Source organism: Lithobates pipiens, unplaced genomic scaffold, assembly GCF_037356315.1.
Source record: "Lithobates pipiens isolate NorthernLeopardFrog02 unplaced genomic scaffold, aLitPip1_a1.2 Scaffold_16, whole genome shotgun sequence".
Taxonomy (NCBI): Eukaryota; Metazoa; Chordata; class Amphibia; order Anura; family Ranidae; genus Lithobates; species Lithobates pipiens.
Window position 1 is genome coordinate 138,563,128 of NW_027507748.1, and position 24,722 is coordinate 138,587,849.

At 42.1% G+C, this 24,722-nt stretch overlaps 1 protein-coding gene across 1 annotated transcript in view; it reads left to right on the forward strand.

Annotated features, from left to right (window-relative positions):
• Window positions 1-24,722, forward strand: part of COL26A1 (collagen type XXVI alpha 1 chain) — a 558,415-nt gene that overhangs the window by 157,110 nt on the left and 376,583 nt on the right. Inside the window, exon 3 of the mRNA XM_077480518.1 lies at window positions 13,007-13,110. Coding sequence (XP_077336644.1) covers window positions 13,007-13,110 — 104 coding nt within the window. The remainder of the gene's footprint in view (window positions 1-13,006; window positions 13,111-24,722) is intronic.

Here is a 24,722-nt window from a genome sequence, read left to right on the forward strand (position 1 = left end):
AGGGAACATTATGGCACATTATGGGGCACATAGCGCATCAGGGCATATTATGGGGCACATAGCACATCAGGGCACATAGCACATAAGGGCACGGGGCACATCGGGGCATGGGGCACATCGGGCCACATGGCACATCAGGGCATGGGGAAACGTTGGCACATGGGGGCACATTATGGCACATTAGGGCATATTATGGGTCACATAGCACATCAGGGCACATTATGGCACATCAGGGCACATTATGGGGCACATAGCACATCGGGGCACATTATGGCACATCAGGGCACATTATGAGGCACATAGCACATCAGGGCACATAGCACATAAGGGCACGGGGCACATCAGGTCACATGGCACATCAGGGCACATGGCACATCAGGGCATGGGGCCCATCAGGGCACATTATGGGGCACAGTGGGGCACATAGGACATCAGGGCAGGGGGCACATTACGGCATGGGGCACATAATGGGGCACAGTGGGGCACATAGGACATCAGGGCAGGGGGCACATTATGGCATGGGGCACATAATGGGGCACAGTGGGGCACATAGGACATCAGGGCAGGGGGCACATTACAGCATGGGGCACACAATGGGGCACAGTGGGGCACATAGGACATCAGGGCAGGGGGCACATAGGACATCAGGGCAGGGGGCACATTACGGCATGGGGCCCATCAGGGCACATAATGGGGCACAGTGGGGCACAGTGGGGCACATAGGACATCAGGGCAGGGGGCACATTACGGCATGGGGCACATAGGAAATCAGGGCAGGGGGGCACATTAGGGCATGGGGCACATAGCACACCAGGGGGCACATTATAGGGCACATCGTCATCTTACTAGGCAGTATGCAGAGTAGCACAGGAAGCGTTTGGCTGTAGCAAGTTCTCCCTTACTTCACACAGTGCTGTTAGCTCCCCGGCGGTCCCTCCTCTCTTCTCGTCTATCCCCATTGGTTAGTGACTTCATCTGGGATAGACCATAGACGAGAAGAGAGGGGGGGCTGCCGGGGAGCGAACATCGCTGTGTGAAGTGAGGGAGAGCTTACTACAGCCAAACGCTTCCTGCACTACTCTGCATACATCTCATTCAGGCGGCTCTAGTCCTGCAAAGGGAATGGCGTTCCCGCTGTGAAAATAGTGCAGGGACGCCATTCCCACGCGTTCCCGCAGGACTCGAGCCCTGTATATATATCTTTTTTTAAGAAAATGACTTACTGGCTATGAACACTTGAAGAACCATATTTCATAGCATCAGTGTGATTTCACTTGTGAAACTGTTTCAGAAATACAATTTACTTTTATTGGAAAAGTGAAAATAAAGCTGCGCACAAAAGCCTACAGGGTTTTCCTCCCCAATAGATGGGTGCATTGCTGCCCATTCTAACTTTCACATCCAGACTAAACAAAAGGAAGGCAATGTATTTAATTACATTTTATTCAAAAAACAGGAATGGTTGTGCTAAGTGTCAGTAATACGGTAATCTAAATAACTGAATAGTGATGGCTGCACTCACTATACAGTTGTGTTCATAAGTTTGGCCATTTTTCAGAGAATATGAGTGATAACACCAAAACTTTTTTTTTCACTCATGGTCAGTGTTTGGCTGAAGCCATTTATTATCAATCTACTTTGTTTACTCTTTTTAAATCATAATGACAACAGAAACTACCCAAATGAGCATGATCAAAAGTTTACATACTCTAGTTCTTAATACTGTGTATTGCCCCCTTTAACATCTGTCATGGATATGCAGTGATCTTCCTCTGGTTGCTTACCTCCCCTCATGTGTTCTGACTAAGAGGCCAGCCACTTCCACCTGGTGGTTTTTATAACCTCTCTTCTAAGCATGACTCCACCCCAGGCCCTATCAAGGAACTCTATATTAACCTGTGCACTGCAAGCCAACAGTGCTGATCAACCATTGTGTATTCATTGTGTGTTTGGCTTCCTGGTTCCTGCTTGTCGTGCGATCTATGTTTGACTCTGTTACCAACCTTGGCGTGTTCTCAACAATTCCTGTCTGCTTGTGACCTTGAACTTTTGCATGTCCCTGACCATCCCTGTCTGCCTGTGATCCTGAACCTTTGGCATGTACTCTGTTGTTCCTGTCTGCTAGTTGCCCTGACCTCTGCCGTATCCCCTTACTATCCTTGTCGTTCCAGCCTGCTGCTTCCTTCTCCTGTAGTCTACTGTGAGCGTGAGCTGTGAGACTCTAGGGGCCGTGACCTGGAGCCAGACTGCAGCGAAGTCCATCCTCACCACTGGAGGCTCTGGTGAACACCCGCTGGCTTTTAGACTCCGCGCCCTGGGGAATCTATGCTCCAGCTCCCATTGGGATCTGTGTTAGTGATCCTGTATACCTGTGTCCTGAATCTCCCTGGGTACAATCTGCAGCAGTCAGTCCTAAGGTCCACTACCTAGCGGTGCACTTCCGACTCCTACGGAGTGCATCTGTCACCTGCTCAGCCATGGACTCAGCTGATGTGCCGCTATCCGCAGATGATCCATTGCAGGGCTTAGTTCACAGACTTGAGACCCAAGAATCACATCAGACCCAGGTGATGCGATTCTTACAGGATTTGGCATCCCGTGTTGAACAAGTTCAGGCCTCATTAGGACCCCCGGTTCAACAACCTCAACCGCTATCTGCCGCTGCACTTATCGCATCAGTCGCAGTCACACATTCATTACAACTACCAGCTCCGGCCCGTTTCTCTGGGGACTCCAAGGCTTGCTGGGGGTTCCTTAGCCAGGGCACAATTCATTTTGGACTTCAGCCCCAAAACTTCCTGTCCGATTGGGCGAAAGTAGCATATATTATATCCCTCCTGTCCGGCGAGGCGCTAGCTTGGGCTGCCCGTCTGTGGGAACTGAATGATCCAGTGGTTTCTAGCCTGTCTGATTTCTTGAAACTTTTTCGGAATATTTTTGAGGAACCAGGTCGTGTCTCATAAGCGGCTAGCGCTCTTTTACGTCTCCGTCAAGAGTCCGCTTCTGTGGGACAGTATGCTCTTCAGTTCCGTATCCTCACAGCTGAATTGAGCTGGAATAATGAGGCCCTAGTTGCAACCTTTTTACATGGCCTCTCTGATAGCGTGAAGGATGAATTAGCAGGAAGATCCCTTCCTGCTGATCTGGACAGTGTCTTCACCTTGTGTAACCAGATCGATATTCGCTTTCAGGAGAGGGCCCTGGAAAAAAGACGCCAGCACTCCCCGTTCTTTAGGCAGCCTGAGCTCCCAGTCCCTTCTCTTCGATCCGAGGAGCACCCCCTGCCTGCTGAGGAATCTATGCAGTTTGGCCGGACAAAGTTATTTCCTGAAGAACGCGCTAGGCGCAGAATCTGGGCCTATGCCTCTATTGTGGGGCCAAAGGTCATTTCCGTGACACTTGTTCTCTTCGTCCGGAAAAACGCTCAGGGCTAATACATCTGGAAGGTGGAGTATTAGACCCTGAAATATCTCCTTCACCTTCTCGTCTTCTCCTTTGTGTTGCTTCATGTCGGTGCTTCCTCTCGTTCGGTCTCAGCACATCTGGATTCCGGAGCCGCTGCCAATTTCATGGATTGGGAAACTGCATCCTCCATGAGACTTATCCTTTTGCCCCTTACAACGCCATTGGTGGTCTTGGCGATTGACGGCACTGTTCTCCCAGGGGGCCCTTTCCGCTTCCAGACCCTTCCTGTTAAGATGTCAGTAGGGACACTCCACCAGGAGTGGATATCCTTCCTTGTCTTACCTAAGGCTTCATTTCCTATCATATTAGGTCTTCCTTGGTTACGGCTCCATTCTCCACAGGTTGACTGGTCTGCTGGACAGATCCTGGCTTAGGGTTCCTCCTGTTCCTCTTCCTGCCGACTCAAGGGTACCCCTAAAGAGAAACTTCCTGTTGCCACCATCCCAGTATCTTCTGCTCTTCCCGCTGTATATAGCAATCTCTGGGATCTGTCCTGCAATAGTCGGACTGGTGCACTCTCTGGGTCATGTGGTACTCTGGATGAGGGGCCCATCTGTGAACCCGAGTCGATCATTCACTCCATTTTGCATGGCCATTTACCTTTGCCTGTCCCTAATCTCCCTTGGACGCACAGCCAGGCTAACTTGTCTGCAAGTTCCAGAGTCGCTATGCCCTGTGATGCGATTGAGATGGTCACTACACCTGACAGTAACCTGGCCTCACCCTACTGCTACTATGTCCGTTCAAACCTGTTTAAGAGGCTCAATCCATCCTTTGGATAGACTGCCTCATTCAGCCAGGTGGGGTTTTCAATCTTTTTCTCAGGGCTCTCTGCATTCTGTTTGTGTTTCAGCTATCAAGCTTGACTCTTGTGACATGTCACCTTCTAACCAACCTGACCTCAGGGATGCACTGACCCCTGCCCAGTCTGGTGGTCCTGTGCTGGATGTCCAGCTCATCTTTAAAGGTCTGGGGGACCCTTCTCAGACTCCTGATCTTCTCATGCCCTTACCCATTCCTAAAAAGCCTTTAGTCCTCAAGTCCTCTCGTCCTCTCCCTACCTCAGTTCCAGTCTCTGAGGATAATCTAAAATACGAGGTTAGTCAAGTTTTGGATTCCCGGCTCCGTAAAGGCATTCTTCAGTACCTTGTACATTGGAAAGGGTTTGGCCCTGAGGAGAGGTCTTGGATCACTGCATCTGAGGTCTTTGCTCCTCGTCTGTTGAAGAGGTTCCATCTGGAGTTTCCCTTTAAGCCTGGACCCAGGCGGGGGAGGGGGAGGCCTCGTAAGAGGGAGTGTACTGTCATAGTTATGCAGCGATCTTCCTCTGGTTGCTTACCTCCCCTCATGTGTTCTGACTAAGAGGCCAGCCACTTCCACCTGGTGGTTTTTATAACCTCTCCTCTAAGCATGGCTCCACCCCAGGCCCTATCAGGGAACCCTATATTAACCTGTGCACTGCAAGCCAACAGTGCTGATCAACCATTGTGTATTCATTGTGTGTTTGGCTTCCTGGTTTCTACTTGTCGCGTGCTCTATGTTTGGGATGCAAAGAAAACCCCACAAATAGCTTCAGGTGCAATACAGGACTCTCTGAAAACATTCGGTGTGGCTGTTTCAAGATGCACAATAAGGAGGCACTTGAAGAAAGATGGGCTGCATGGTCGAGTCACCAGAAGAAAGCCATTACTATGCAAATGCCACAAAGTATCCTGCTTACAATACGCCAAACAGCACAGAGACAAGCCTTAAACCTTCTGGCATAAAGTCATTTGGAGTGATGAGACCAAAATGTAGCTTTTTGACCACAACCATAAACGCTACATTCGGAGAGGAGTCGGAAAGGTACACCATTCCTACTGTGAAATACGGAAGTGGATTGCTGATGTTTTGGGGATGTGTGAACTACAAAGGGACAGGAAATTTGGTCAAAATCGATGGCAAGATGAATGCAGTATGTTATCAAAAAATACTAGAGGAACATTTGCATTCATCAGCCAGGAAGCTACGCATGGGACATTTCAACATGACAATGATCCAAAACACAAGGCCAAGTCAACCTGTCATTGGCTACAGCACAATAAAGTGGAGATTCTGGAGTGGCCATCTCAGTCTCCTGACCTCAATATCATTGAGCCAGTCTGGGGAGATCTCAAATGTGTAGTTCATGTAAGACAACCCTAAAATTTACAGGAACTGGAGGCTTTTTGTCAAGAGGAATGGGCAGCTTTACCATAAGATAAAGAGCCTCATCCACAAATACCACAAAATACTTCAAGCTGTCATTGATGTTGTCAGGTCACCTGAGACCAGGTGACAGATGCACTCCGTAGGAGTCGGAAGTGCACCGCTAGGTAGTGGACCTTAGGACTGACTGCTGCAGATTGTACCCAGGGAGATTCAGGACACAGGTCTACAGGATCACTAACACAGATCCCAATGGGAGCTGGAGCATAGATTCCCCAGGGCGCTGGTGTTCGGCAGAGCCTCCAGTGGTGAGGATGGACTTTGCTGCAGTCTGGCTCCAGGTCGCGGCCCCTAGGGTCTCACAGCTCAGGCTCACAGTAGACTACAGGAGAAGGAAGCAGCAGGCTGGAACGACAAGGATAGAAGGGGGATACGGCAGAGGTAAGGGCAACTAGCAGACAGGAACAACAGAGTACATGCCAAAGGTTCAGGATCACAGGCAGACAGGGATGGTCAGGGACATGCAAAAGTTCAAGGTCACAAGCAGACAGGAATCGTTGAGAACATACCAAGGTCGGTAACAAACATTTTCCTGGCCGTTGTGGCTGGAATTTTAGTTGGTCTACCTGACCGTAGTTTGGTTTCAACAGAACCTCTCATTTTTGGCACTTCTTGATTAGAGTTTGAACACTGCTGATTGGCATTCTCAATTCCTTAGATATCTTTTTATATCCCTTTTCTGTTTTATACAGTTCAACTACCTTTTCCCGCAGATTTCCCCGTGACTCAGAATCCAGAAACATTAGTGCAGCACTGGATGAAAGATGCAAGGGTCTGTCAGGAGTCCAGAAACTCACTGACCTTTTATACACACACTAATTACAAGCAACCAGATCACAGGTGAGGATGGTTACCTTTAGTAGCCATTGAAACCCCTTTGTGTCAACTTGTGTGGTTTGTTTCATTCCGAATTAATATTCAGACATATTTTTTGTTATTTGGAGATTCGGATATTTCCGAATACCCGAATTACAATATAAACAAATTTTACTGAATGTTCCGAATAATGTAGCGAAATTCGTCCGAATTTCAAAAATTCGGACTAAAATTCGAATCAAATTTTACATTGAACCCCAGTCGAATTTGCACTACACTTATTGCTGAAATAACAGACTGTTTGTGTCATTAGAGTACTGTTTCAAAATAATGCTGTTTTTGTTATCATTCATATTCTCTGAAAAATGGCCAAAAAATCATAAATTCTGCCAGTTAACAAATATAAATACAAATGTAAAAAATATCAGAAACACAAATGCATTGCTGATCCTAGAGCTCAAAATGGAAAAAATGTAATTGTCATTGCACTATAGCTGCTGTTATAACAATAAAAGATTCTAAGAAAATATGCAAAGATAAATTATGAATACAAATATAAATAAAATACCCTGGCATTAACAGTGCTTAAAATCTCTCTGACCACAGACGTTTAAAGTGTGAAAAAGTGCCAGAAATGCCATACATGCACCACACAATTATATGAAGTTCATAATGTATAATATATTAGAGTCCCAAAAAGGATTCCATAAAGTGAATATAGTGCTCTGTGAACCCTCAAAGGCATAGAATTCCTTCACAGGCTATACACCATCACCTCAAGAAGAAACCTCATGCTCGAAGTGGCCCCCTTTAGTAATGCACTTACCCCTAAAGGGTTAACATTGAGCCTTTAAGAAACCCCACTGAACACTGCTTATGTCACTGCCATGAACTGGAGTCCTCCCCGACACAGAAATCCTCAAGTGGATTAACCCAGAATCTGTTTTTCTAATAAGGGCTGAAATCCTGTCCTGCTGTCACCATATTTCCGGCCTTGTGTATATCAACACCTGACCATACAAAAATAAATGTGTTGCACTATCAAGATGAAATGCTAGTGCATCAATAATACAGAAAAAAATAAATCAATCAAGTGATAAAGCAATTACAGTGATAGAACAAGAATGAATAACATAAACATGTGCAAATAAATTGATCCATAAACATCCAAGAAAAATTCCTTATGTAGAAAAACGTGCAAAGTAAAAAACAGTCCGTGATCAAATGTTTAGCTCAGACAGTCCATAAATTAATGCATGTCTTGTCCAAATCCAGTAATCTTGTTTATATATACACCACTCCACACCCAAGTGCACACCCCACTCACATGCTGCTTATCGACAGATAGAACCTCAAAGATGGAGGTCTGGCTGCACTTTTTTGGGTGAAATCTCACTGGGATGGATGAATGGCACAATCCAGGACTCAGGAACAGGGTTTCCGAAAATAACCAGGGCAGTCCACTCATAGTGTAGTATTATAAAATTCCAACATTTATTAAGATTAAAAAACAGATATGCATGATCAGCACCCTGGCGGGCATGATTATGTCATGGCTATAACTCCATCCTCCACGTTTTGTCCAATAGGACGTCATCCACGGGTCATCCACGGGTATAGAAGTACATTTTATCCAGCAAAGATGTACAAGACACAATCCACTATGATTCTACCCTCTCCAAAGCCTTTTACCTGGAATGGGTTTACTCACATATTTTGGGTAAAAGGCATCAGAGAGAGTGGTCACGGTGGGGGGGGGTGTCTTGTACAGCTTGCTGGATAAACTTTGTTGGATACATTGCAGTGCGACCAATCTTTCCACTGCATATTTTCCATCCACCAGTATATTTGCCTTGATATATACAGAAGAGACAGGTGATGGCGTAAGGCTTTAAAATGTGTTAATTGAAGTCCATAGTGTTATTTGTACATAAATTAGATGTGATGATCTGATCTGTCGTCTAGGTACGTGACTCCTTCTCATTTGACAGTGATACTTTTACACTAAGTATCCTTACAAATTAATTGTAATTCACCCATGCGCATCTATGGCTAGAGATACAGACACATTCAGTCTTTGTAATAACTTGAACAGTATATTCATTAACATGTTAGGTAATAAACTTTTCTAGTAAAGTGAGTTTTTGCATAGTTTCACCTCTTGCAATAGATCCAGACATCAAAAGGCACACATTTGTATCAAAGTGTATTTGTATAAATACTTATTTGCCTTAAATTATGCATAGCATAGCTTTTAGACACCTTTATTTTCAGATGTAGATGATTTCACTAGATGATTCCACAGAACAAAGGATAAAAAAACATTTCTGTGGTTTCAAATAAGTAAGTACCTTTATGTTCTACAGTCTTTGTGAAAAAAGAGCTGAGATTTTAGAAATTTTCAAAGAATAATTAAAGGTTTAGTTTACAAAAGTGAGTACACCCCTCACATTTTTGTAAATAGTTTATTATATCTTTTCATGTGACAACACGGAAGAAATTACACATTGCTACAATGTAAAGTAGTGAGTGTGCACAGGGGTCAAGTCCTGGGGAAAAAAGTGTGGGAACTCCCACCCAAGATCCACTCTCCCATCAAAAAATAAAATAAAAAATGATACGCTCATATGCATATATATTTCACAGAACTTACAGTGCAACATTTATTGTAAAGTGCCATTTTACAAAAACAAAATAAGATAACTTGTCAAACTAACAGAATAATCACCACAATAGGGGATGATCTTTCCTTCGCAGGCAATTTCTAACACAAATACACCCTGTTCCAAATTATTATGCAAATTCTATGTTACACAGCCCATTAGAAAATATCCCACAAACTGGAATAACGTTGCCCTTGCCGTGCAAGATTATCAACTTTACGAGATTTAGTATCATCTGCGCTGCGATGTGTGGTCAGCCATTTTGTGACATATGGTAAAGGATCCCATAAATGCACAGGGGGGCTAATGAGACTAATATGCGGCACGATTCCTCCCACTGACACCAATGATGGGGGACTATTCCTTCCACCAGAGAGCAGGTGTTCCCATCAGAGTGCCCCCATCAGAGAGCCCCCCCCCCATCAGAGTGTCCCCAGAGTTCCCCATCAGAGGTGTGACTGAGCCATCACAAAGTAGAAAAACGTGTACCTAGATAAGTCCTTGACGAAGGAGCATGCCACAGGGGGGCAAAAGCCGGGCGGAGGAACTTGCTGACGAGGGCGGGGAGCACAGGTAATGTCATTGGTTGTTAGAACAATGGCACTTCTAGCAGCCAATGGCAGCATTGCAGCGGGGATCTAGCACTGCGGATTGGCAGGCATGGTCCTGTATAGTATAGCCGCTGCTGCTGGAGGAGGAGGACCGAGGGAGGGGAGGACGCCGTATTTCACTATGTGCCAATGCTGGGCATCACCACTTAGTGAAGGATCAGCTCGGGCGGCTCTAGTCCTGCAAAGGGAACGGCGTTCCTGCTGTGAAAAAAGTGCAGGGATGCCGTTCCCACGCCTTCCCGCAGGACTCGAGCCCTGAGTGTGCAGCTTGTATAACAGTGTAAATTTGCTGTCCCCTCCAAATAACTCAACACACAGCTATTAATATATAAACCGCTGGCAACAAAAGTGAGTACATCCCTAAGTGAAAATGTCCAAATTGGGCCCAAAGTGTCGATATTTTGTGTGGCCACCATTATTTTCCAGCACTGCCTTAACCCTCTTGGGCATGGAGTTCACCAGAGCTTCACATGTTACCACTGGAGTCCTCTTCCACTACTCCATTACGGCATCACAGAGCTAGTGGATGTTAGAGAAGGTCTCTAACATCCACCAGCTCTGTGATGCTGCCACGCGCTCTTCCACCTTCTGTTTGAGGATGCCCCACAAATGCTCAATAGGGTTTAGGTCAGGAGACATGCTTGACCAGTCCATCACCTTTACCCTCAGTTTCTATGCAGTGGTTGTCTTGGAGGTGTGTTTGGGGTCGTTATCATGTTGGAATACTGCCCTGCGGCCCAGTCTCCAAAGGGAGGGGATCATGCTCTGCTTCAGTATGTCACAGTACATGGTGGCATTCATGCTTCCCTCAATGAACTGTAACTCCCCAGGGCCGGCAGCACTCATGCAGCTCCAGACCATGACACTCCCACCACCATGCTTGACTGTAGGCAAGACACATTTGCAGACCAATTTGATGCAGTGTGCAGCATATGGTCTGAGCACTGACAGGCTGCCCCCCCCCCCCACCCCTTCAGCGTTTTCAGCAATGCTGGCAGCACTTATGTGACTATTTACCAAAGACAAGCTCTGGATATGATGCTGAGCATGTGAACTCAACTTCTTTGGTCGACCATGGCAAGGCTTGTTCTGAGTGGAATCTGTCCTGTTAAACTGCCGTATGGTCTTGACCACCATGCTGCAGCTCAATTTCAGGGTCTTGGCAATCTTCTTATAGCCTAGTAAATAAATAACTAATAAACAATTGCACAAACCAAGTGAACCTCAAATTCATTTCAGAGTAGCAGCCAACATTATGAATGTGTCCCCGCAAATAGATAAATAAGTAGAATAATAAATGTGGTGCTAACTCAGTAAGTACATAAAAATGCATAGTGCAAAATATCAAATAAATAGATGAACAATAAATCCATAAATAGTCCAAAATTCTGATAAAGTGTACAAAAGTACATGTGCAAAAGTGAATAAGGATCCACAATCTTCAATATGATCTAAACATATGAAAGTAAAAGGTGCAGTGATCAAGTGCAGGAAAGTTCATTCAATCCTAAATGTGTAATCACACTATCTTCCACCATCTGTGATCCACCATAGGTGGACCCCAGCCTCTCACCTCAGATAAAGACTCCAATGGATCTAAAGACGCTTCTGATAAGTAATTGAAGGATTCTCTCCAATCACGCAGTCTTCCCCTTGGAGTATCAGGGACGGCAGGATTAAGCAGCAGTGTTGGTGGATAAGAAAACAGTGTTCTCCCTCTAATATTTAAACTCCTCCACTCTCCTCCATATAAAATATGCCTGATTTTTTTCACCTACTGTGTATAAACAAGACCTAAGAGGGGCTGTCTGAATTTTCTGTATTGTATATTACTATGAAGTCTACTTTGTGTGTTCTTTATGTCTGATATTTCTTGTCATAAATTGAGTTTTGTTTTAGTGTACTGATTATCTAACTGACTAGTTATTGTATTATAATTTCACGGTTTTCCAGATACCACAACCAGTGTTACTTTAGATTGGCATCATGCGCTTCCATAGCAACAATTTAATATGGTGTATATAACAATCATTACTAATCAACCATTAACCTATTTATTTGTCAATAATAAATCTTGCACATTTGCCTTCTTTTTCTTGTTCAATTGTTTTTATTAATTTTTCCATTCAAATATAAAAAAAAAAAGGGACGTAGAGGCCACAAAACAGGTTCTCTGGTAACAAGTATGTACAAAAAAATACAAGATTTTTCATACTAGAAAAACCACAGTTAAATAAGTTATCAAACAAACCTATTATGTTGCAAATTGGAGTAAAAGATATACAGTATGTCCCACACCAAAATGTCTTTATTGTTAGAGGAATCAGAATTTTTGAATATCATTGATAAGTGTCAACTGTGTATTCGTTATTGCCATTGTGGCCTGTTCCAGGACTTAATGGGCTATGGGGGTGTAGAGGATAGAGTATTAGGTAGTCAAAAGAAAGAAAAAACGATGGAATAAAATAGAGTAAACAGGTAAGGAAAGCAGGGGTTAAGGATGGGGGTTGGGATGGTAAGTTACCTCCCCACCACAGGCTGGGTGAGTATGTTTGCAGCTCAAAGAGTTAGCAGTCTTTAGTTAGTTTGAAAGTATGAGATTCAAGGGATCCAGATTGTCAGAAATTTCTCATGTGTATCAGATGAGGCAGCTGGCAATTTCTCATTCACCATGGTTCTATTTAATTGGGAAAGAACTTTGCCTTCTTGTTCAGCAGCTAATACCTTGTGGTTCTGCCAGTCCTCTTCCTTTTCCTGTTTCCCTTTCCCTTCCCATTCTGGGGATGCTAATCATGCAAGCAGATCTGTGCTGGTGTGGCGCAGCTTCTAATATGAGCTTCAGGATGCCGTACCAATGCATGACATGCCTGTAAATACATGATCAGTCTCCCAGATCTGATCTGCTTGATTAACAGGGGCTTTGGAACGCAGACGCAGAATTAGGAAGCCGGGGAATACATTTCTCCACCACTTTTACAATATGCAATTGGCCATCCTCTATCAATACAGCCAAGCTCCCTGTGCTCAAGAAATTATGAGGAAAACAGCTACATTCATGTGACCGCTAAATAAAAGTAAAAAATAAAGTAGCAGATGCTTTTTTTTTAAGGAAAGCTCTATCATTTGCATATTATAAAAGGTGTTTTAATTTCATATTGTGATTGATTGTGTTTTCACATATGCTTTTATTTGTATTTATATTAGTTATAGGACTCTTCTGAGACCTGTGTATAAAATGTCGTACCGTACTGTCACCACTATGGAGTGGAGATGCTGCCCAGGGTTTACTGGAAGTAACTGTGAAGAAGGTAAGATACTGTATAACTTTTGTTTATATTTTATGGGATGTGCTGTTGTTTACATTGTTTGGGTGGCTGAACTCCCTGACTACATTTGCTACATTACAAGATTTCACCACTAGGTGGTAGGGCAGATGAAATCTGAAACCACAGTTTCTAGTCTTATTAGATACCATGTAAGCATGACTACACAAAAGGGCTGAACAAAGCTAAAATCTCCTTTGATCTCTTGACTCATTCACATTTATTCTTTACCATGGTCATTCATTTTTGATTTTCATTAAAGAATCAATTTTCATGTATTTTCACACATTAGGCATGTTTGGTTTTAGCCATCAAGCGTGATTTTCTTGTAGTGACATCATGAGGGAACGTACTTCCTGGTTTTCCGTGTCTGGAGTTTAGGACGCATGGCCGATTTATACTGCTGTTTGCAGCTGCTGCAGCAATTGTCGCTGTGTTCATTGTGACTGAGCACATGGCAGTGCTTGTAACCTTGAGATGACAATAATGCACGTGCACACATACATCAAATTGAATATGAATAAAATCAACTTCAGTGGTCCAGAAAAATAATACAAATGCATCTAAATTGAACATGCCTCATTTTTAGTGTTGCAAATATTTTTAATCAGGGCTTTTTTTTTTTACCTTGAATATGGCAGAACTTAGTTTTGTCAACTTTGGCACTGGCCCTGTACTCCTCACTCCCCGCTAACATGGCTTTTGTGTTTACAAGGGACAGCACATCTCCCTGCCCCTGTACTCAGGGTGAGGACAATGGAGAGACAGCTGCCTGGGCATAGTGTATCTTGGGCAGGATGCATAGCATTGCATGCTGAGCTTGTGCTTGGATGCCCTAATGATCCCGTTGCTGGCCACAGTTGCCATTGGAGGAGGCGGAACAGCAAGTGAATGTGGGAACAACATGGCAGTGGAGAGAGGTGTGGAGGGTTGCAAATGTGAGAATGGGGGGAGTCGGGATTCAGTGGTCAGAGTTGAGGAGGGGTGTTGAAATAAGTTTTTTTGGAAGAGGGCAGAAAACCTTAGCTGTTGGGGGGGGGGTAGGAGGTTGCAAAAAAGGATATATAAGAATGGTACAGCAGTGAGCTTTGGATGATTAGCTATGGTCAGAGGTGAAAAGGTATGCTATAGAAAGAGGAAAGTATATGGAGGTGGGCTACAGTCAGGGAATGCAGAGGTGAGCTTTAGATAGAAGGGGGGTGTAGAAGTGAGTTGCAGACAGGTGGTGCAGAGGTGATGTGCGAACAAGCAGGGCAGAGGTGAGTTGCAGATGGGTGAGGGGTGCAGAGATGAGTTACAGAGCTGCTGAGGTGAATTTTGGACAAGGGTCTAGAGGTGATCTGCGGACAGTTTTGGAGAGGGGTGCAGAGGTTAGCTGTGATCAAGAAAATGCAAGAATGAGCTGTAGGTGGGGGGTGAGCTTGGGAAAAGGGTGTGCAGGTGAACTTAGGATGGTGGTGGGGGGGCATAGGTATGTTGCGAATAGGGAGGTACAGATGCACCACATTGGTAAAGGGGGTGAGTTCCTGCACCTATTCTATGCCAAAAAACTCTGTTTTTATTTTACATTGTTGAACCATTACACAGAAGGTAAATGACTTTGTGTAAAAAAAGAGTATAAGACCCAATCTGAGATCTTAGCAAAACAAATGTTACAAGGTAACGAATGCACAGTGTAAGAGACAATCATCTAGAATAATTAGGTAGCGTGTCGTCAGCATCACAAAACTTAAAGTTCAATATAATGCAGAAAAAGAACACTCTTAGTATTGAAAAAGTGCAAGGTTGGCAAGAATAGAAGAAAAAAACAGGGAAAAGAGGAATTATTTTAGGGATATAAATGTGGTAAGTCAAGGAGAGAAGCAGTCTGGTCTGGGGAATCACAAAACATAAGATCAAAATATAAAGAAACCTAAGAATCAATGAAAAAAAATATACTATAGAATATAATAGAATATTTCATGGCTGAGGAACCATGTACTCAAATGTGAGGATGGATTTGATTGGACATCTGAGAAAGAATAAAACATACACAATGTGCATTTGGGAAAGAAGTGTATCTCTGGTATCAAAATCGTATGCTAAGAGTGCCTCCATTCTCCTGATATTGTTTACTAAATATTTCCAAGCTATCAATGGAGGTGGTTTAGATGTTTTCCAGAGAGATGGTATCAATTATTTCCCTGCTAAAATAAAGATCCTCAAGTAATGATTTTTGATGACTTATTGAACTTGGTAATATGAAAATTGAACAAGGAGCTAATGACTCACCATAGAGCTCCTTGTATATATATGCCTCATTTTTGTCAATATACTACCCGGATGTAAACAGCCTCATTGGATTATCCATTACAAAATGCACATAAAATGCAAAGATGTGAACTAGGTTTATGTCTTTCTACCCTGTTTCCCCTAAAATAAGACCTAGCCTGATTGTCGGTGTTGGCTGCAATATAAGCCCTACCACCCAAATAAGCCCTACCCTGTTTCCTCAAAAATAAGCCCTACCCTGAAAAGAAGACCTACAAGGACTTTAACTAGGGCTTATTTGGGGGGTAGGGCTTTTATTGCAGCTATCACCGACAATTACACTAGGTCTTATTTTAAGGGAAACAGGGTATGAGATAATTTGAAATAAAATGTATGCGTAGCAAATGTTGCATCTTTTATAATAATATCCAGTTAGAGATACCATATTAGCAAGATAAGATTTGGAAAATATTTGCATTATGCTTCAATATATCAACAGTCAGCTGATTAGAAGTTCCAAAAAGCAAACTTTTTTTTAATTTAAACAGTTTCACTACTATTTTATATAATAAAGTGCATGGTTACATAGAAACTCACAGGAAAAGGCTATGGGTTACCTAAAAAACATAAAATTACAGGTAAATATTTTAAGTGAATAATGGGTGGCCTGGCGTTTTCTACACCAGACTTTGTGGCATGATCCACCAGCTTTCTAGCTGTTATCAGCCAGTTTTTGACTCTTTGCTGATTAGAGTAGGGACAGTGATACTTGGCCTTTTAGTGCACTACTGTCTTGTTTTATTTGGACATCTGCCCCTGAAGTGCTTTTGACACACACATTTAGTCAGATTTTTGTGCCTCCCTTTGGTTGGTGGCGTACTTTTGTGACTTGCTCCCTCACCTTCTGTAGAAGTGAGCCATTCCCATGAAACATGTTGAGGAATTGAACAACTGCCTGCCCATGATGGACACCTAGTGAATTAAGAACTCTATATATACTGTGTATGATCATGAGTTGGTGTCATGGGAGACATCTAAGGAAGGTTCGCTATGTACAATGTGTATCAAAATGTATTTTTCCAAACTATGATTTCATGAATTTTGTTACAATAAAACTTATATTTTTACATATATTGTTGTGCTGGCACCTCAAAAGTCCATCTTTCCTTCTCCAATTTTGACCATAGTAACAGGATGTCATATTTCAGGATATCATATATTAACTTATCATATTTCAACAAATAATGTTTTCAATTTTGAACATTAGCAATTTTAACCATATTTGGTTTTCCAGGTATTTAAAAATAAAAAAATACATTATTTCTGAATTTATCTTAAAATAGTTGGGAAATGGTTTTGGAAATGAGGGGGTCAGCCTATCCAAGTGTACTGTACATGGAGTCTAGTAAGCCATGTCATCCATTGTTTTCTTATGTCTCTTGGGAACTCCAACTTGATTTGAACTTGTTGAGGCTGTTTTTTGTCAAATTTGGGTCTTGGTCAAATAATTAAAGTGGGGCCCCAGATATTGAAACTATATACTGGGTGGCAGGAGTGTCCTAATACAATTAGGGACATAAATCAAATTAAAAAAAACAAGACCTAAAAGGCACAGTCAGTAACAGATTACATATTTTCCCATCTCTCCCATTCCTTACTCTACTGTAGCTGACTGCAGTGCTGATGCTCTGCAGAATTATAGGGGGAAATAATAGACCCCCCCCCCCCCCAATCACACTGTGCCAAAAGTGGCTAATTTATTCCGAGTTGATTTATTTAATCTTTTCTGCTGTTTTCTCCATAATTAAAATAATTAAAGAAAAAGGGAGACTTAGACCCCCTGGAATGAATACAGCAGGTTTGCAGGCTTGCAAACTCCAACACAGAGATCTCACCACTAGACATAAAATCAATAACATCATTCGTTTATTTAGCTTTCCAGTTCCTTAAGAAATCTGAAATATCGATCTTGGGTCGACTGATCCCTTAGCCAAAACTATACCAAAACTAGGCACTACACTAAGCCACAAGAGGGCGACATATATCTCTTTTTTTTAAATTCTGATATTTGTTTTAAAGGGCACTTTAAAAAAGTATTTTGTGGAAATCACTCCAACATATGTGTGTATGCCAGAGAACATGCCTTTGAAAATGATTTGACAAACAAAATAAAAAATTAAATACGGCTGTTATGCCATAGAAAATTAAGCTCCATATTCAAAATATTTCATCCTATGATATGGTAACTCTTCAGCTGTGGTTTTCCATTTTTAAGTACTATTGCTGAAGCCTCCAGCTAAAATCTAGAAATTAATGGGGGCCCTAAAATGAATCTGAAAGATGAGCTATCAGTTCTCAGCCTAAATGTAGAAAAATGTTTCCCACCAGCGTAGTTTTAGTCAGTTGCTAGCTGCTAAAATAAACTCAGAGTGTTATGTAGTTTTTAAGACAGGGGAGGCCCAAAAAACTAAAATAATGGGCAGTTACCTCTGATTGGTTGCTGGGGGATATTGTGGTTTCTGTAACTTTGGCTTACTAATCAGAGGTTATTAAATCCAATATACAGTATATATGTACTGATCAGAGGTCATTTTTATGCCAGGCTAGTTGAAGGTGAACATACGTTTTATTTACCAGAAAATATTTCACAAGCACACAATTTTATGTTATGCAGTGATTTGTTTAAGTTAGGTTGTGTAGTGATTTGTATCAATAAAGTAGTTAATTATATCTGATTGCACATGATCATGGCCTCTTCCATGATGCTCAGTAAGTTGTTCCATCCAGTGCTTCATTCACTCATTTATTGTGAATATTAGAACCTTACCAAGAAGAAAAAACATGAAAAAAATGTGTACTGTTAAAGGTAAGTCAGCATATCACTAAATCAAGGTTCATTAAGATAAAAAAAAAATCTACAGGTGAGTTACTGTATATACATTGCACTGATTTCAGCAAACGTAGTGCAAATTTTTATCTTCCTTTGTTACTATGTAATTTTTACAAAATATTACAGAAAAGGAGAGTCTTCCTTCACTACTGCGGTTGCATATTAAAGGCCATTTTTAATAAAATTATTGTGATTGTGAAAATTAGTGGAAGCATAACTTTCCTGTAAGAGCAATGCACATTAAATGACAGCTGTCATTCTAAAAATATATGTTGATTTTTCATATCTTGTCTTTTCCTCTGTAAAAAAACTTTCTTTCATTTTCGGTGGATGTTGTATCTGCTTTTTTAGCCCCAGGGAACAATTAACAACAAGGTTATCCCCCTCTCTGGAGGCTGTTTCTGGTGTTATCTGAAGCAATTCAGCACAACGTCATTAATCCAATATATTGTAGTTTACTAATGCTTACATGCGGTGCCTGCATTCCTTTTCTTTTTTTAAGGGTTTTTCCCTCTGTTTTCACCTAGCATATCAGCTAGTAACACACCTACTATAATAGAGTGCCTATGCTCTGGATGAAGGAAGAACAGAGAACCTTTGGACAGCAGCATTGTCAGTCTGGGTGGAGGGGGTGTTAGTAGGAGTTCAGCTTCAGTTTGTTAGTGAATCTAAATCTGCTAGTATATCTAACAGTTTGCAAGCACCCCTGTCCTTGGTAACTGGTTTGTCTCACGCCTCTAACTGCTTCATCTGTGTGAAAAACAACAGAAACACAGCACAGTGGCTAAGTGGTTAGCATTTCCATCTGGTAGCAGTAGGATCGTCATTTTGCATAACAAACACTACCTATCTGGAGTTTGCATATTCTGCCTGTGTGGGTTTTCTCCCATGCACCAAAGACATGCTAGTAGGTAAATTGGCCCTAGTATGTGTATGCAGGGTTTTAAAAAAAAAATTAAAAATACCCCTAGGTGCAGGAACTTCCCTCTTCTGAGTCACTTCTTGTCTCCGTCCCCTACCCACCTCCGAGCACCATCCCTTGGTTTCACCCCCTTTTCCACCTCCCAGTATGGCCCCTTTTAGAGAATACAGCACCAAGTATAATTTTGTGGTGATAAGTCATTTGAATGGAATTTGTTAATAACAACAAGAAAAGTAACAAAGTAGACCCCCCTCCCCGCAGCCAGCAACAATAGACCCTTCCCGTCAAAAATAGATTCCCCAGCAACAATTGACCCCGACAGCAATAGACCCAGCCCAGTGTCAATAGACCCTCCAGAAGCCAGCAACAATAGACCCCTCCCTCAACAGTGGATCCCTTCTAGCAACAATTGACCCCCCCCCCTCCAGCAACACAAAACCAACAACAATAGATCCCTCCACCATCAACAATAGATTTCCTCAGCAACAATAGACTGCCACTCAAAAATTGATGCCCTTAGCTCAATAGATCCCCCAGCAGCCAGCAACAATAGATCCCTCCCTAACCCCATTTCTAAATATTGCTTTTGTATGGAATTTTTTTTAAGGCTTGCTATAAATACTAAAGGTCTCAGTTCATTACCAATGATACATATATACACCCCTGAGGCGCTTCTGATTTTTTAATTAAACTCAGATTTACAGTTTAAAGATTTTTTACAGACGATATCTTACCTGTTCCAAACCTAATATCTTCAAGACATACCATATATACAGTTATAGGATATTGGAAATAAAAGTACACACCTTTAAGGATACTTGGCATACCTCCAGTGTCATAAAAGGGTATATAATACACTTGAGACCTACAGCTGTAAATAAATGTTATATTATCTTGGATGTAACGTGTTTACTGTATGTTAATCTTGGTACCAATTCCACGTACAAGGTTTCCTTTACTTTTAAAATATTTACATTCTCCCATATTTAATGGGTTATCAAGTGTTCAGTCAACACAATAAAACTGATTTGTCCTGCTGCGTAAGATTTACTTGAAAAGAAGGGTCCATAGATGACATAATGGACAACAGAGATCTGTTACGCATTGGCTGTGTACGTTAAGAGGTTTTGCCAGTTCTTCATGAACATTATGAGATTTCGAAGGAGAAGATATTTCCCCTTGGACATGTTAATGCTTTCATATGTAAATAATGATTTCACTTATACAGAGTCTGGTGTCTCATGCTGCCAAATTTACCATAAAATAGGTAGAACTAAAACCATGAACAGTATTAGGAGTTACACTTTTTAACACAGAGCCTTCGCTCTGTGCCATTATATGTATTTACATTTCATGACTTCCATTTTAGCAAGTCTCTTTGCCTCCAAGTCTCTAATTAAAGCCTAGTTGAACTTTCAGTTTAAATAATTCAGTCTAATATATTTCATTTGCAACAAAACAAAATGTGTGTACAGTCTTATGCCCCATACACACCGTCAGACATTCTGACCACAAAATCTGAAAAAATCTGACGGATTTTGTCTGAAACTTGTCTTGCATACAAACGGTTGCACAAAGTTGACTGAAAATCCGATCAGAACAAGGTAAAAAACATACAATGGGACTAGGTAGAGGCCAGTAGCCAATAGCTTTCATCTCCAAATTTTTTCTGAGCATGTGTGGCACTTTGTGCGTCGGAAAAAGTCAGATCAGATTTTGTTGTCGGAAAAATTAGATCCAGCTCTCAAACTTTTTAAATCGGAATTCCGACAGGAAAAGTCCGATAGAGCCCACACACGATCAGATTTTCTGACAACGTAATCCAATCTGGCTTTTTCTGTCAGAATTTCCAACCATGTGTATGGGGCATTACAGTTTTTCTCCTTAGAAAGCAGCCACAGCCAGAGTAGCAAGCCTGTCCCCTGCTGGCAGGACATTTGCTCTCTGTAGAAGCATGGTTTCTTTGCATAAGTCCAACCCCACCCCCCACATCCTTTCCCTGCTGAATGAGACCTATACCTCTGCAATGAGCAAAGCTTATATCCCTTAATAATTGGAGATCTATAGCTCTAAATCAGCCGAGGGTGTGTTGGACATACAGAAATACTAATGATTTAACACAGAGAGCAAGGATCCTTCTCTACAGCATTGTGTCAGACGGCCAGGCTTTTCTACTTAGTCCGCCGTTGCTTTCTAAAGAATTCCAGCTGTAAAACTTTGCACACCTTTTGTTTTGATGCATCTAGAATGCATTTAGTTCAGTTCAGATTTTGATTGTAAAAACAATAATTACACAGTTGTAAAACTATCCACAGTATTGTAATTAATTACTCTTTGGATTTTAAAAATGTTCGCTTAAGTTAAAGTTAATTTCCTTGCTATATTTTCCATGCACAGGGATCTAAAATGGTAGCTATTCCACCTACAATAATAGTAATCATTAAAAGTAGTGTAGCTTTGGTACACCCCTTTCCATGGTGGACATTTGGTGTGGAAGAGGTGCAGGGTGGATTTATGTTGGGGCGAAGTTCCTCTTTAAGAAACTTAAAAAAAATGTGGTCTCAGTCCATGTGTGCTGTATTTACTATAGTGCACACCATCCCAACTTCATAAAAAAAAGCCTTTTTTCCAACTTTGTAAAAGGTTGGAAATTGATAATGCTACTTGCTTTCATGTATTTTGGTCTTGTCAAACTCTTATAAATGATAGGTTACAAAGGCATACAAATATTTCCTCCAAATTGGGATTAAAGTCACTTTGTACCACTCAAGTATGTCTTAAATATTTATCGGATCATCTGTTCCAGAGACACATCCATGATTCATGTTTCGACTACTACTGTTATATTACTGGAAATTTTTTTTTTATTTGAAAGGTTCCTCAAGGACCAGTTCTCAAAATCTTTATTCAGATAGTAAATGATGCTTTTCAGTAATATAATATTGTTTATCTAAGCTAAGCCTTTCCAACCTTGACTGTGTTTGGCAACCTTGGTTAAAACCTGAATTTTCCAGGTTATAAATATTGTGTGTAGTCTGTATAGTGTTATTCTGGTATCTGTGCACGTAATACTGTTTCCTAATTGGTGTGAGAGAGAGAGGACTGGAGTGGATTTTCTATTTTAAATGTTTAATTTTGTTTTGATTTATGTTAATGTGAATTTTGTCATTCACAAATTAAAACCACCTTTACAGCAAACATGTAGCCTGTCATCATGTTTAGGTGGCCTCTGGTTCACTCTAGGTTTTTTCACTTATTTTCATTATAGTTCAAGAGTACCCCAAAATCTGAGGGCTGTTTTTTGCAATGTTTGACGAGAGCTTGCACGGTTGCACTGTGGTACCCCTATGGCTCCCTATCAGTCACTAGATACCTGCTATGCAGACAATCTTGCAAAGCTACACACATTTGCTAAAATCAACTTGTAGTATCAAAATGCAAAGAAAACTGACACACCCCAAAATGTATGCTCCCATTTTCCAGCAGAGCACCCGAAAAGCTCCAAAACCTGACTCCTCTGTCATGTAACGAGTGACCAGCTTCTGTTTTTATTGACTCTGCCCTGCAACCTCCTGTCTCTTTAATCATATTATTATTTCCATCAATGTCATCCTCAGAACCCAGTAATCAAGGTGGATGGGCCTAAGCCATACCTAGTGACAGCAGCGTTTGTAGGGGGGCTTCCCGGGGCTAAAGCACCGGGTCTCGGTATTCATAATATTAGCCCCGAGTCCCAAGGTCTGAGGTTGGCCAGGAACTAGGGACTATTGGCCGACTGGTGCCCCTTTCAGGCCAATCCCGGGCGGTTGGCTTTCAGGCCGATCCTGGGCGGTTGGCGGGTGCATGCCGGGCTGCCTCTGAGTGTGAAGGGAAGGGGGTCAGCAAGTGGTTTACATAGAGAACGGGGATCAATCTCAAAGTCAAAGACATACAAAGTCAAAGACGTACAAAGTCCCGCCTCCTGGACCCGGCTCCTATGATGGACTTTACACTGGTCCAATGCTGGGACATGTGACTTTCATGGACTACAGCTAAAAAATTGCTGGTTCTATTAATAACTTACCAATGCCATTGATTCATATAGGCTATATGAATCAATGGCATTTGCAAGGTATTTATAGAATTAGCAATTTTTTATCTGTAATCCATAAAAGTTAAAAACATACCAGGCAGTAGTGCCATTGGCTGCAAAATATTACTATATGGTGAATGTGCCGGCAGTTGTATTTATGGTGCGTACTCTAAACTACATGAAATATACATACAAAGATGTAGATGTAGATGTAGAAAAGTTATATACAACAAATATAAAGCAAAAATTTATCTCTCAACTATTTCTATACTTATAGGAAATTTGACATACCCTCTTCTATGTTACACAAAATCTCTGTGAATTAATCTGCTTGTCCATTTTGTGTATTTTCCATGCAGTCTGTTTATGAAGTGCAAAACTAATAATAGCAGGACTTAACACCAAGACAAAGTGATTCAGCTTTTTATTTAGCAGTCATGAGGTTTATGGTGCAGAATCTGTGCAACATACTCCCCTTTACATACATCAGTCTGGGTGTATGTGGGTGGAACTCCGCTTTAACTTTCTACATATCTTATACTTTTGCTCAGTGATGCTGATTTGGTCATGCCTTGTAACTCTTTTATTTGTACCACACTGTGAAATCTGGTACCAACTTGTTACACTTTTTCTGTAATGCAATGATGATTGAAGATGATTAAAGATTTTAATAAAGCGGAGTTCTATCCAAAAGTGGAACTTCTGCTTTAAGGAATCCTGACCCACTGACATGCCACATTTGGCATGTCATTTTTTGGGGGGGAAGAGCGGGTACCTAGTTTTGACAGGTACCCAGCTCCCACTTCAGCTTGGGCTGCCTAAGTGGCCCCTCCCTGCAATTTTCTACATCACAGGTGCCAAAAGATTGCCCGGCCATTCAGGACATGCATCGCGACTTGTGCATGCATAGTGTGCACCCGACTGTGAGGGGGCCCACAGTAGTGATACCAGTGCCACGGAGAGGAGAGGGAGAGAACTGAGGCTTCGTGGGGCCCCATTGCTGGACCGTGGGACAGGTGAGTGTGTGTGTTTATTAAAAGTCAGTAGCTACACTTTTTGTAGCTGCTGACTGTTAACCACTTAAGGACCGCCTCCTGCACATTTACGTTGGCAGAATGGCACAGCTGGGCACAATCACGTACCTGTACGTGACTCTTTAAGTGGCACGCTCGCGGCCCAGTCCTGGCCGTGGGACCCGTGGACCCAAATGCTGCTGGTGTCCTGCGATCGGGTCACAGAGCTGAAGAACGAGGAGAGGTCTGTGTAAACAAACCCCGTGCTTCCTAGTGTGGCTGTCACCGATCGTCTGTTGCCTGTTATAGGTAAAGATGATCAGTGACGTCACATGCCAAGCCACGCCCCCAACAGTAAAAAAAACACACACACGTCACACATAACCCCTCCCCACCCCCTAGTGGTTAGCTCCTTCACTGGCAGTGTCATTTACACAGGAATCAGTGCAT